The sequence below is a fragment of the Astatotilapia calliptera genome, chromosome 12, assembly GCF_964374335.1.
Source record: "Astatotilapia calliptera chromosome 12, fAstCal68.1, whole genome shotgun sequence".
Taxonomy (NCBI): domain Eukaryota; kingdom Metazoa; phylum Chordata; class Actinopteri; order Cichliformes; family Cichlidae; genus Astatotilapia; species Astatotilapia calliptera.
Window position 1 is genome coordinate 27390320 of NC_137433.1, and position 13609 is coordinate 27403928.

At 39.8% G+C, this 13609-nt stretch overlaps 1 protein-coding gene across 2 annotated transcripts; it reads right to left on the reverse strand.

Annotated features, from left to right (window-relative positions):
* Positions 1 to 6431: 6431 nt before the first annotated feature.
* LOC113034201 (sesquipedalian-1) lies at positions 6432 to 12175 on the reverse strand. Of its 2 annotated transcripts, XM_026188590.2 has the most exons (3): positions 11650 to 12166; positions 11079 to 11190; positions 6432 to 8738 (listed from the first exon to the last, which is right to left on the reverse strand). In XM_026188590.2, the coding sequence occupies exon 3, from the start codon at positions 8704 to 8706 to the stop codon at positions 7810 to 7812; it is 897 nt and encodes a 298-aa protein (XP_026044375.1). In that variant the 5' UTR covers positions 8707 to 8738; positions 11079 to 11190; positions 11650 to 12166; the 3' UTR covers positions 6432 to 7809. The 2 variants fall into 2 exon arrangements, with proteins under 2 accessions (XP_026044375.1, XP_080165460.1); XM_080309334.1 differs by lacking the exon at positions 11079 to 11190 and having other exon boundaries at positions 11650 to 12175.
* Between the last annotated feature and the right edge of the window lie 1434 nt (positions 12176 to 13609).

A 13609-nucleotide genomic window follows, 5' to 3' on the forward strand; every position in this document is an offset into this window, starting at 1 on the left:
AGTTAAATGAGCTCACAACAAACACAGGATGTTTGGGACAGCTGGGCGGTCTATAATCACTCTGGCCCAGCAGTGTCAGCAACCTATTTCCTGTGCAAACATGCTTATATGTTTGCCACCACTGACCCATTTTTATGCACACAAACACTGTATTGTGTCTCAGCTGATTTCACTCAATGAGATGTATCCACAGCTGTAAATGTATCCTTTAATAATCTTCTAAAACTGTCATAAGGACAGATTTTATGACAGAAGTGTGATATACATAGATGAAAAAACACTTTCTGAGTCACCAGTGTTTAGCTTTAAGAGTGTACTTTTATGTTGAAATTATCAGGGAGGAAGTAGCTCCTATTGAATACCATCCTGGGCAGGTTACTGCAAAAGGTGTCTAGTTTCTTAGGTGAAGTCTTTTAGTTATTGCACCTTTATTTTGGTACTTTATTTATGGATGCAGATCATTTAAAAAAAAAATTATTAACAAAACAGATGTTCAGGTGTGTAATGTTTGCTGTGGCTTTAACTCAGTAGATCTGTACTATGCTATACTTTAAAGTAAGGAGATCACTTAAATGTGACGTTAATATTTTCTCTTTCTCTCTAACACATAAGACAGGGGAAATAAAAACAAACGAAGACATATTTTATCTTGACCTACAATGGATTGTTGTGTTTTTCTGTTTTGTTTTTGCTTTTTACTTCTCTAGAGACCCGAAATCCGTTGTTTATTTCTTGTTTGATGGTAAAAACGTTAAATTATATTGCCAGGTATGAGTATAAAGTTTGAAGCTATTTGTGAAATACATATCTAAAATTGTTAAACAGCGACATCTAATGGCAGACGGCCTGCAGTGCATGAGGAGCGTGTGCCTGTTTATAGAAAACGTCTTTTTTACGGTATCATAAAGGGAAATCGGTTAAAAATCACTGGATATTTACACAATAAACTTACATTTCCTCGAGTCTATCCCTTCTGTCACTGAGCAAAGGCAGGATATACCTTGGACAGGTCACTAGTCCATCGATTCAGACGTAGCCACACTTACTGACATTTCAGAATCACAATTTAATCTAACATGCCTTTGTACTGAAGGAGGAAGCCAAAGCACCCGCAGAGAACCCAGCCAGCAGAGTCGAGGCATCAGACTGCATGACAGTGTTAATTTGGCACAGTCACATATTCCTTCAGTCTGCGATTACAGTAACAAACTTTTGGAGTTGTGAAAAAATGTACCCATCCAACTAGACTTTTAATGATACGTGCTAAAAATGAAAGCTGTCTCAATATTACATTTTGCAATTTGAAAAACAAACAAACAAACAAACATAAAATCACACTGTATCACTCCTACCCCTTTTCTGCGCAAGTCATTCATGTATCAGTGATAATGGTGTTATGCACTAATGAAAACTAACGGAACTGAACCGTGTAACCAAAAAGTGATTTGAATGGAGATGAGACTTCATGACAAAATTAAGAAACCAAAAAAAAGAGCAAAAGTCAGCTATTGTGGTTGTAGATATATGCTAATGGCTGCAAGTGTAATAATGTAATTGTGAATATAACACAACGCACACATAATGTGAACAGCTCCATGACTGGATATGCTAGAATTTCCGTGTCAGCAATTTTAAATTTGAAAAGTCTCTCAGTTTTAACATCCAAAGTTTAATAATAAATATTTATATAAACCAAGAGCACCACACACATTTTTGTGTGAGTTCCCCTTATCTAGAGATTTTCTACCAGTCTGCCGTGGTGAGAACGGTATGTTGTGCTCTGGGAGCAGCATTGGAGCAGACTCAATAAAGTAATTAGTGAGTCTTACTCTGGGATTTCCTGCAAAGTGGGAAAACACTTGAAGTTAAACAAACTGTTATCCATCATGGGCAATACTGAAGGCCCTCTGCATCACTGCACAGACAGCAGAATCAGCTCTGCTTCCACAAGGACAGACACAGAAAAGTTTTCATACGTCATGCAATAAATCTACAATGCAACCTTGAACGTACTGAAATTGAGCATGAGCTACAAGAGTACAAAAAAAGGCTAACTATGCGTTTTCATGCTCATGTTTTTCATTCCCTCTTTTCCAATCTCTCCTTCTGTGCTCCATGTTTCTTCTAGAGGAGTCAGCATTATGCCGATTGACTCCACTAGAAGCATGTAAAGGCTTTACAGAAAGAAAGAGCAAGCCCACATGCACTTCCCCTTTTCGGTGCTCACCATGAACCCTGCAGAGTCACGCCTGAGAGGTCCGTCAGCTCTCTTGTGTTTGCTGTGACTTTGCTGCTCAAGTTCAATGCATGTTCACTGACGGTTCGCTGCAGGCCGAAAATGACCTTCAGGCCACCGGGAAATGCTCTGGCAGTTTGCAGGTTTTGAAGAACCTCACACATCTATTCTCTGAAAAGCAGAAATAGATCTTTAAAGAATGATTTAATTTCACTGCAATTTAGAAATGCAGCTGGTGAGACAAAGTGTGAATATGTGTTTATGTGTTACTGTTTAGATCTCCTCTAGTGAGCAGAAGAGCTCACAAAGATGCAGGAGAGATGTGTGCAGTCTGTGTCTGTATAGCTATTTAATATGACTGTATGCATTCAGACTCATACTGTACCAAGACTGATATAAAAGCTAGGAAGTGGCAATAAAAACTAAAAACCAAACTAGGTGTAAAACCTTTGCAATTAAAATTTCAAAAACTAGAAAAGATAATAGTCAGGTGCATTTCCCTTAATGTCTTGATATGATATACATGCATATTCAAATACAACTAAAAAACACTGAAACAAGAAGCTCGCCCTCGAAACTAAATTAGGAGAAAAGTGAAATGAACTTCAAGAAAAATGCATGTGTGTGTGTTTCTGTGTGTGTCTTTTTTATGTGCTGCAGAGCTAATGGCAACCCAACGAAAGAGACGTCTCTCTTCTGTATTGAAAATGTCAAACATGCACCATTAAAGAATTTCTTAATCCTTTTGCAAGTGAGAAACTGAGCGCATCAGACACCAGACATACAGTTATATAAAATGTGCTTCTCCATTTCTGGAAGAGAAAAAAAGAGACAAACAGTAAAAATAATCATCTAATCCACTGTCGTCCTAAATGTCTTACTACTTACATGGTAGTATTCAGTTCATGAAGGCACTAATAGGTCAGGAGGTGCAGGTAAATAGAGCAGGCAGTAAGCAACACTTGCAACCCTGCAAGACTAACGTGTCGCAGAAGCTCTGCAAATAAGGCATTGAGCCCAAGGCTAGCTGCACCTCACTGAGTGTGCAGTCACAACAAGCAAAGTAAGTAGTTTCTTGACCAGTTAAAGTTTGAGACAGACACCAGATCGCAGCAAAACACATCTCTTCATGTATCATAACAACGTTCTCTCAGGTGGCAGTTGCATGGGGGATGTGGATGGGTGGCATGCATTAATGATATTCATGAGCAGAAGTCTGGAAGGACTTCACACAGAACATTCAGATTAATTAAGAGAGGGAACTCTGAAGTCCAGTGATCAGTTTGTTTATTACTCTACCTTATGTTTATGAGTTTATCAATTACCTGTACATAACTTATAGTTAACTATGCCACATCATACCTGAGCATTTTAATTCTGCTGTGCTTTTTAGCTCTCATATTTATATGGTTTCTGTTCTGATAATCAAGACATAAGGCACTCTGCAGATCTGCAGTAATATGCACAGCGAGGCAGTAAAATACAAGCTTGTGACTGGAGTACAAATACTTTAGTTTTCCCATTTTGTGTGAATTTAGGCTATACTTCCTCTGAATTATACCTCAAAGGGAAATAATACATATTTTGTACAGAATACGGTACATTTCTATAGATTAAAGCACCGAAAGACTGACAGGTAAGATATTTTTGTGCTGCAGAGTGGTGATAGAGTATTGATGATATTTTAAATACATGTTGCCGGTGACATTTACATAATTTTATTCAAGTAAGGTTTTGAATGGAGTCTTTTTATGCATTTGACATGCTCACAGGCAGCTCAAAGGAAGAAGTTTTGACACAGCCAGGTGAGACTGCCAAAAGATGAAGCTGTGCAAGCAGAGTGGAACAGGAGAGATGAAGGTAAGAGAGTCCAGTTGAAAATCACAATGTGGTTTGCTTTAGTCTGCTCTACTTGCCTGCATTTTTGTAAAAGCCATGCCACTAAAGGTGGAGCAGTAGACAGAATTCCTATTAAAGCTTCAGGTGCTGAACTGTGAATTGTAATTCACCCACAATGCACAAAAGTTCTACACGGGAAGCAAAGCACGCCTGTGGGGGGAAATAAAGGTGGCGACTTACCTGGAAAAGTTCAGTGCTTCTTAATTGAAGTTTTGACAAAACTCCTGGTGAAAATGAGTAAAGGTTTTGGAGTCTCGAAAGGAAGGAAAGCAGCTTCAGCGACCAGGTCACAATGCTACAGGCACAGGCGAGAAAGCAGTGATGGTACCGAAAGCGTAGTGATTCTGCTGCTTTGACCTTCATGTCTCAGCTCTCACACTGCCACAGAAAATACACAAAATATAGAGAAGATCCCTCAAAACCCTTTCCGATGATTGTTTAAAAAACAGGTTAAATGGGCCCCTTTTTCTGCACACATGAGATCTGATCATGAGACTATTTCCATATTTCAGCGCCAGTGCTGACTCACACAGACCTGTCTACGATTCACCAGACTGTAATTCAGATTCTCCCAAAATGTTAAAAGGGGTTGACTTTAGTTTGCTGCCTCTGGCTGCTTTTAGGATTATTTCCGATGAGCAGAACTGTGCTAAGGGGGCCTGCTACCTGACCTGCATGTAAACCGCTTTGCAAATCAACACCTCGTACCCCAAAGGGCTGTTAATAAAATTCCTTAAAACCGTTTGTTCCATCTACGAAAAAAAATCTGTGCAGAATTAAACATAGACAACAATATTGTTAGAATATGAGCGAATCATATGAACCATATGAAGGTGAGTGACCTTCATATAGTTTCTGTAACCTGGAGGATATTGGACAGGCTGTGGAGGATGGAGGATTTAAACAGGTTCAAACTCGCTTGAATACTTTTATATTATTTTAATTTTGCTCATTAGGCATGAATCTGAACATAATGAATAACATTTGGTCAACTTTGATAATCAGGCAGTGAACATAAAGGTCTAAAACAGGGAGAATTACTGATGGATATTTTCAGAGGCCTTGGGAAAGATATGAGTGAGAAAGACAAGCTATAAACAGGGGTACAGAAAAGCAATGATATGAGTTATAACTGTAGAGATGAGACTCAAGTTTTGCTTTTCTTCCTGGTAATTACAATATAATACAATTAGCTTGGGTTCTGCTGAAAACAAGCAGCAGGAGGAGCAGCAATAAAGGCTGCTGCTGTACTAGGCTTCTATTAGTCGATCTCCTCAAATGAAAAAATTCAGTATAGCATTGTTAATTCTGTCAACCACACAATTGCTGCAGATTTTTTGGTGGCACATCCATGACACAAGTGTCCCGCTCCACCACATCACAAGGAACTCTACTGGACTGGGATCTGGTGACTGTACAGTGAACAACTTGTTGTGATCAAAAACTAGTTTGAGATGATTAAAGCTTTACCAACTGGCGTGATATCCTGCTGGAAGGAGCCCTCAGAAGATTTGATCATCAAGGAATGGTCGGCAACAATACTCAGATAGGCTGTGGGATGTAAATGATCCTCATATTTGCTTTGCTTGGCCTAAGCAAATATGTCCCACACCATTACTCATCAGCCTGATGTGCTAATCAGGCTGATCAGTGCTTAATTTTGACCATGATCTGAATGTTGCACTAGAAATTAATTTTTTAATTTTCCAACTTAGGTGAATTAGCCTGATAGTTATTACAGCTATCATAGTTAGTTATCACCTATTCTTAGTTGTCAGGAGTGGCACTCGGCATGGTCTTCTGCTGCTGTAACCCATCTGCTTTAGGGTTAGATGTGTTCTGCATTCAGATATTCTTTTCTGGGTACCTTGGATGTAAAAAGTGGTTTATTGAATTCCTGTTGCCTTCCCATTCTCCTGTGAACTCTGAAATGAGCAAGGAATTTCTGCCCAAAGACCTGCTGCTCACTGGACGCATCCTTTTTCTCACCAGCCTCTTTAAACCCTAAAGATAGTGTGGGGGAAATCCCAGATCAACCATGCTCAGTTTGAACTTCATGAGGTTGCCTTGACCATGTCTACGTGACTAAATGCTTTGAGTTGCTGCCATGCAATTGACTGATCAGATACTTATGTTAAAGAGCGTGCCTAGCAAAATGGCTGACACGCACAAGCAAACAAAATGTGCAACTGTGTGCGAAAACAGACTGACTCACATTTACAAATTATGTCTAATTAGGTGAAAACGGTTAAATGTTTAGACAAAAATATCCTAAAGAAATTCAGAGAAACTGTAATATGTATAATAAAGTTTATTTATGCAGCACTTTTTTAAACAAAGATACAAAGTGCTTCGCAGAAACAAATTAAACAGAAAGCATAAAAATGTGGAAATGAACAGAATATTAAAGACATTCATAAAAGCTTTCAGTAAAAGGAAGTTTGAAGCAGACAGAGTCAGTCAATATCTGCAGAAGTGATTACTGTATCAAAGTTATATGCATTGATCCCAACTACTATAGAGGACATGACCTCTTTAATCATTAGTGCATATATGGAAATAAGTAGCCTAGTAATGAAATGAAAACACATTTTTTGTGCCTTATATTGTTGTGGTTAGAGGAATTTTGCCTGTTTCAAGAATGACAACGAAATATCTGAGGTAATATTGGACCTCAAGTAGACTGTGGCACTTCTCACCCTCGTTATTTAAAGATTTGAAGGGCCAGGTCACCCAGATCAATAAAAATACTGGCGATGGCCATACACAGTACATACACCTGCACCTTACTATAGTGAATTATCTCAGCGTTACGGGAGTTTGACCAAAACAGAAAATCCTGAATATATAACTTGAAATATGAAAACTGTTCTGGAGCCCAAGTCATTAGGTTGAACACGATTCAAAAACAGTCCAGCAGCTTTGAAAAGTTGCATCACCAAAAGGGGTGAAAGCTGGACAGCACAAAACTGGGACTTCAATCATAAAGCTGCAGAATTGTCTTTGCACTATAGCGTGGTTAATGTGACATAACAACTTCAAACTCTGTGGATTTGTCTTGTGCAACGTCTCCAGATTGTTATTACACAACAGAAATCACCTCATGCTTTTCCTTTTCCTTATAAAAAGACTTTCCTGTTGTGACCTTATCAGTTACCTGTTGTTTTTTGCAATGTCCACATGATTAGCAAAGTAATTTGCATGTACAATCTCTGCAGAATGATAAGGAAGGAATGAGAAACGTCATGGTTCTTATTAAGGGAAAAAGGTCACAGCAAATATAAAGCTGCATTATTTTATTTGTATCTAATAAAGGATCAATCAAGGCTAAACTCATTGCATCATTTTTGAAAAACTGATGATTGTAATACAAGAATTATGATTTTAAAATTGCAATTGGCAAATATAACTCGGTTTGTGGACAAAGAGCATATTTTGTGTTTTTTGGCTTATACAAAGGATAGTGTTAACATTTATGGCAGTTTTTCCCCTCTGACAGGATTTTAAAATAATCTCAAATGCTTTTTTTCCTTCATTTGCCATTAGTTAAGACTGCAGTTAAGTCTCCATTCAGTCACTTCACTCTATTGCTGGGTTCAGATAGGTGAAGCACTGCAGAATGATCAGGAAGGAATGATATACTGTGGAAAAAGAGGCGATCTACCTCAGTAAGCTTACTGGCTCTGAAGCCACTGCACTCTCAGTTCCTCCACCTCTTTGCCGTACCAGTCATGGAGTTTGGAGAAGCAGCCGGTTCCAGGGCATACGGGGCTTTCCAGAGAAGCACCTTTTCTCCGGGGAGGCACAGGCGGAGCCCTCGCTCCATCAGCTCCGTATCCAGTGACATTTGCAGGGTCCCCGGAGCTTTCCCATACCGCACAGGATGAAGCTCCCTCCACAAAGCCGTTAGCCAAGGCAGCTGGTGGTTTACTCCATGCAACACCATTCTCCTTGGAGGGCCCAGAGATGAGCTGCAGCTCATCCTGTTGGTTCTTCTGGGCAGAGAAGGAGGCTGACATGGGAGGGACACTTGATGATGACGATGATATGGAGGACGAGGAAGATGAAGAAGAAGATGCTCCAGACCTGGACCGTCCCATATGGTTTCGCTTTGAGGACTTGGGCCTGCCCTGCAGGTTTCCAACTCCAGCCCCAACAAAGCTGCCTCCGGCAGCCTCCTGGATCTCCTCCAGCTGCCTCTCCAGCTCTTTCACCACCAGCCTCATGTAGTCAAAGCTGGCCCTTGACAGCGCTTTCACCCAGGACTCCATGGCTGCTTGGTTCTCAGCAGCCATCTTGTACACACGAGCTTTGGCGCAATCAAACTTGATGGCAAAGGCGAACTCCTCGGTCGACTCACACAGCTCCACGGTGCATCCTTCAAGAACGATGACGCCAATGGGCTCTCGGCTGTCGCGCTCTTCGAAGTAGAAGAGCATGTTACCCTTCAGGACAAACCAACGGCGGTGATAAGCAGTGTTGCGCTCCCCCTTTTTGAACAGGAAGCCCGTCTTGTCTGGTGGTGAATCACAGGTGGCGTAGTGCGCCATGCTGCGCTCGTTCAGCTTCATCTTCTCCCCTCCTCCGTTTCAGATTTATTTACCTAAGAATATTACAAAGTCAGAGGTCATCACAAGGTTAAATTTATCAGCTCATACTCAAAAGGTACAACAAGAACCTGCACAGTGTACTTCCTGCCAACTTTAACTTGTGCTTATCTATGTTTGCTGAAAGAAAAAAAAAACTTTATCACAGTACCATACTAAATTGTGGTTCACTGACACTGTAAAGTAGTTATAATAAGTTCTTCAATAACAGTCTATTTGCATTTCTCCTTTCAGAAAAGGTCAGAGCCGTGGGGCAGGAGTTAAAAACGAGTGACTGAATTTTGCACTCTTGGGAACTTTAGAAAGGGCACATGCTTGCAAAGTGGACTTCAACCTATTCCTGTTCTTCTTCTCCCCGCTGAGACATCCTGCCAATGTAAACACTGTCCATTTACTTTGTTTTGCCTGTCATAACACCAACAGAGCGCTGTAGCACACATAAATACTGCAACCCCCTGCAGGTGCAAGACAAATTGAAAGTCTAACTTGCACAGCATGGACAGATTAGTGCGTTACATGCTGTTTAATCACATGTTCAACTGTAAACTGGGGCTCAGATTACCTCCTGCTAATCCAATTTTACTCTTGTTAGGAAACAGAAGTAAGGCACTTTATTATTTTGATGGTAGTTAATAGCTTGTTTGTATTATAGCTTTCGCTTTTTGGTAATGAAGCTATTATCTGAGGACCATGAGAGTAAGCTGGAAGGGAAACTTGTCTGGGAGGCAGTGGAAGTCATTGAGGAAGATGTGGTGGAAGATCGGGCTGGAAAAAGGAAGACAGTGGAGCGTAGGAAGGTGGTGGAGCAGGATGTCCACGTTGGTGTATTCTCTGTAGCTCCTTGATGGTCAAGCAAGGCTCCTCCGAGTGCTCGAGATTCCTTCATTTTCTAGTCCTTGAAATTCTACAAATGTTTTTTCTTTTCTTTTCCTTTTTAAAATTTAAACTAGATGTGTACTGCCTTAGGATACAGGGGAAACCCCACGTCGATAGTTTTCCCAAAATGGGCATCAATACCCCATCAGACAAATTCACCTTTGCACATGCTATAACTCATGTTTCTTATTTTCTTCCAACATCAGAATAAAAACAGGAGAAACCAATTAAAAAGCTTCAGGTTCATTGAGTATGCACTAAGTTTATTATAGTTCATTAAAACTATAATAACTTAGATATGAAACAGTATTTTAGTTAACTGAGATATAAGTACTTTCCAAAGGTCTCTAGTCACCCCACATGTCTATATATATTTTGCAAGGACAATGGTAAACAGTTGCAGTGATTTACTGAAACATGCAAACATGACAGGAAATACAGCTTATACAGTGTCGAAGACATTCAGAGCTCCTCTCTGGATGTTGGCTGCCTTTTGTTGTGTTCTTTGTTAAGATCATTGTTTCAGTAATCACTAATAATTGCTTCCATCAGACCCGTTTCCACTGATTTTCAGTTCTTCTGTAATTTGGCATTCCTTTGCCTTTTGTGTTTCCCTTCCTTAAAAAAATGGCTTATTGACTGCCATTCTTCCACTGAGGCCATTTCTGATAAGGCTTCATGGAAGAATAGATGGATCAACTAAAGAGCCAGATGCATCCCTCAGATCTTGTGTCAGATTTCTTTTCTGTTTCTTTGGAGCACTGTTCATCATTTTTAGATACTGTTCATCTGCCGTAGTTTTTTTTTTTTTTTTTTTTTAAACCTGCCTCCTCTTCTTTTTTCCTCCTCTTGTCCAGTTTCCTCATGTGCTTTAGGGACACACTGTATACCATGCTTTCAGCTACTAGCTCTTTTGGAATCAACCTTTGGTGCAAGCATGTCATTTGTGTGCCTTTCTTGACTGTTATCTTTGGCATTTTTCACAGATTCATATGAGGAAATGAGAACAAATTAGGTGTCTTTGCAACAAATTTCCTGACGACACAATTTAAAATTGGTTCTTTGCCAAGTTGTCAGACAAGTTGTAGACAGAACCCTGGTTCATCCTTTGAGTCAGGTGCCTTTTTTTATGCTTTAATGACTCATAGGTTAGTGTTAAGTGACCTAACAAACAAGTAAAAGACTTCCCTGAAAATGAGTGAAAAAGAGCCAAAGAAAAACTTTGAGAGACATTCGGAAAGCCTCGACAGCCAATGCTCCAGACCATTTAAAAAAAGAAAGGAATAACAAAAGTGTTTGTAACACAGATTCTTAACTTCTTAAATCTACTCCTGAAAAATTAATATGCAAGTAAGGAAAAAGTATAAGTAAGAGTTTAAAACAGCTGAAATTAGACTAAAAAGAAAATAAAAACATGTCTTGCTTACTGACCGTCCAAACAAAACCCATCCCTCACTTACGTGCTTGTCTCATATCCAGCCGACATCCACGTCCGTCCTCCCATCACATCTGGAGCTCTTAACTGAACAGTCTCCCACTTCTTCTGACTTCTTCGCCCTTCTCGACTAAATACTAAAAAAGACCAAAGTAACGAGTTTTATTTCACGTTTATTTTACACTCAGGAAGCCGCATAAACGACAGAATCCAAGAGGAAGCGGCCAGTTCAGCGTCCTCGCTCGTTTTAGACGTTAAGAGGATTATTAGCCGCAAGTTTTTTCCACCGCTTCGTGCTTTTTTTGGAGCGAGTGATTCACCATCAAGGAGGGCTGACTGGTCACAAGCATTTGACACATCAGCACTTTACAGGAATTCGTGCTGGCCTTCAGTAACACAGCGAGAGCAACACGAACGAGCGTGCTTGAAGGCACATCTCTCAGTGCCAACTAGCTTCACGCCTTTAGCCTCTTTCGTGGAAACAAACATGCATCCAACGTCTATCCAGCCGGCAGACTGCAGACGAGCTGCTAGAGGTGGACTCTCACAAGTTAGGACAATATTATAATAACCAGCTAAGTGTTAGTATTCATTACCTGCGCGTAAACAGAAAACCTCCCTCTTCTTCCAAGCGGATAGTCCCACAGTTTTTTTTTCTTTTTTTGCTTTTCCCTTTCTCTCTTCCTCGCCTCTTTCTTTTTTCTTCTTTTCCCCCGGTCACGTGACACACTAACAGAGCGCGCGTTGTGCCTAACCCTGCCAGCTTGACAGGGCGGGGTGATCACTTCACTTTAGCTCTCGTGCCATCCTGGTGAAACAGCCGTCATCCGGATAAGCAGTAATATAAAACAGGCGCGCCTGTCTGTGCCCTTGGAAAGGTGGCTGCTGTCTTCTCCACCTGCACGGATGGAGCATTGCTGAATATACAGGTCTGTGCAAAAGTCTCGAGTCACCTGTCATTCCTTTATATTTAGGGTTTAAATAGAGTTTGTATTTAAAAAGAAAATGTATTGAACAATAATTCACCTGGATTTCCTAAGGTCTTTCAAAGTTCCTCTTTATGTCTTTATGCCTGACCATTTTCATAGACATTATTTTTGTTTATTGGGCAACTTAACACTGAGCTATGAATCATTCAAGCATGAAAAAGGCACCTAACTCAAGGAATTAACCAGTGTTGTGTCTACATCACAAACAACTTGGCAAAGAACCGGTTTTAAAATGTATCTCTTTAGGCACTTTGTTACCAGCAGCCTGTTGTAAAAAGATACAATTTGTTCCCATTTCATTAATTATATCTACCTGAAATACCAACAATAACACAGTTTGAAAGGCTTCAAATAGTATTTGGTACTAACAACGTGATTCCCAAAAATCTATTAGCCTGAAACTTGGAATACCTCAGCACTTTGTGCAGTGTGGCCTTAAAAAATGGAGGAAATTGGACGAACGGAGAACAAAAGATGATCTGACAGGCCTAAAAAAACTCTCTATAAGTGATATCCTTAAGAAAAAAATCTAGCAACAGGATCCTGAGAGATCCCTTCAGATGATCCAGCTAATGTTTGGAAATGGTCTCAGTGGAAGGATGGCTGACATGAACCCTTTCTTAAGCAGGGAGAAAAGGCTGAGGTATGCCACATTTCACAAGAACTGGACTGAAAAGCAATGGCAACAGGACTTGTGGAGTGATGAATCCAAATTTGCTTCAGTAATATTGATGCAGTGATCTTGACGGACAAAAGACACCCAACATCCAAAAGACTCCTTTAAGAAACCTGGTTAACTATTCCTGAAGAAATAACAAGAAAGCCTTTCTAACCGAGTTCAGGCTATGATGCACAGCAAAATTGATCATATTAGACGTCAATTTTCAAGCTTGTTGAAATTTGTAGGGTTTTTTTTTCTCCCTTATTTACTGGATTTTCATGTATGCTTGCACATATTTTAATTAATCACTGCAAGTGTTTCCCATTTTCACTGCACAACATAAAGAAATTGGTGACTTAAGACTTTTGCATGGTATTGCATTAATCTGAAACATTGTTTTAAACAGTCAGTAGCTTTTCGGGATTCATGTGGTCCTAAGAGTAGCTGTTTTTACTCTAGACATTATCTGGTCTCTTGATGTGGTCTGACGTGGACTAAATGGAAAATACAAACACCAGCCTCACTTCTTGTGTTTTCACTCTTTCTCTGTAAATCTAATATACTTTAACAAGTGTCTGAATAACATATTTTGCTAATCATATTTCAAGTAAAATAATCACATATTATGGTAATTACTGCCTCAGGATTCAAAATATATTTAACATTCTCCAATCAGTAGGGCTATTGGTTCCTAAATTTTTAATATTGTAACTAAATAATCATAGCTTTGTTATATATCAGTAACACATTCATTATAGTATCATAGCACCACGAGCATCTTTAGTTTGTTCTGCTTTGTGAAAATTTGCACATTTACTATAATTACAACATAAGGCACCCCGGGATTAAATGCAAGTAGTTTTTTATTGTCACGGCCTGATTCCCATTCACTTGGGCTGCAAACAG

Coding starts and splice junctions, on each gene's coding strand:
- LOC113034201 (XM_080309334.1), bottom strand. CDS start 8,706: ATGAAGCTGAACGAGCGCAGCATGGCGCACTACGCCACCTGTGATTCA.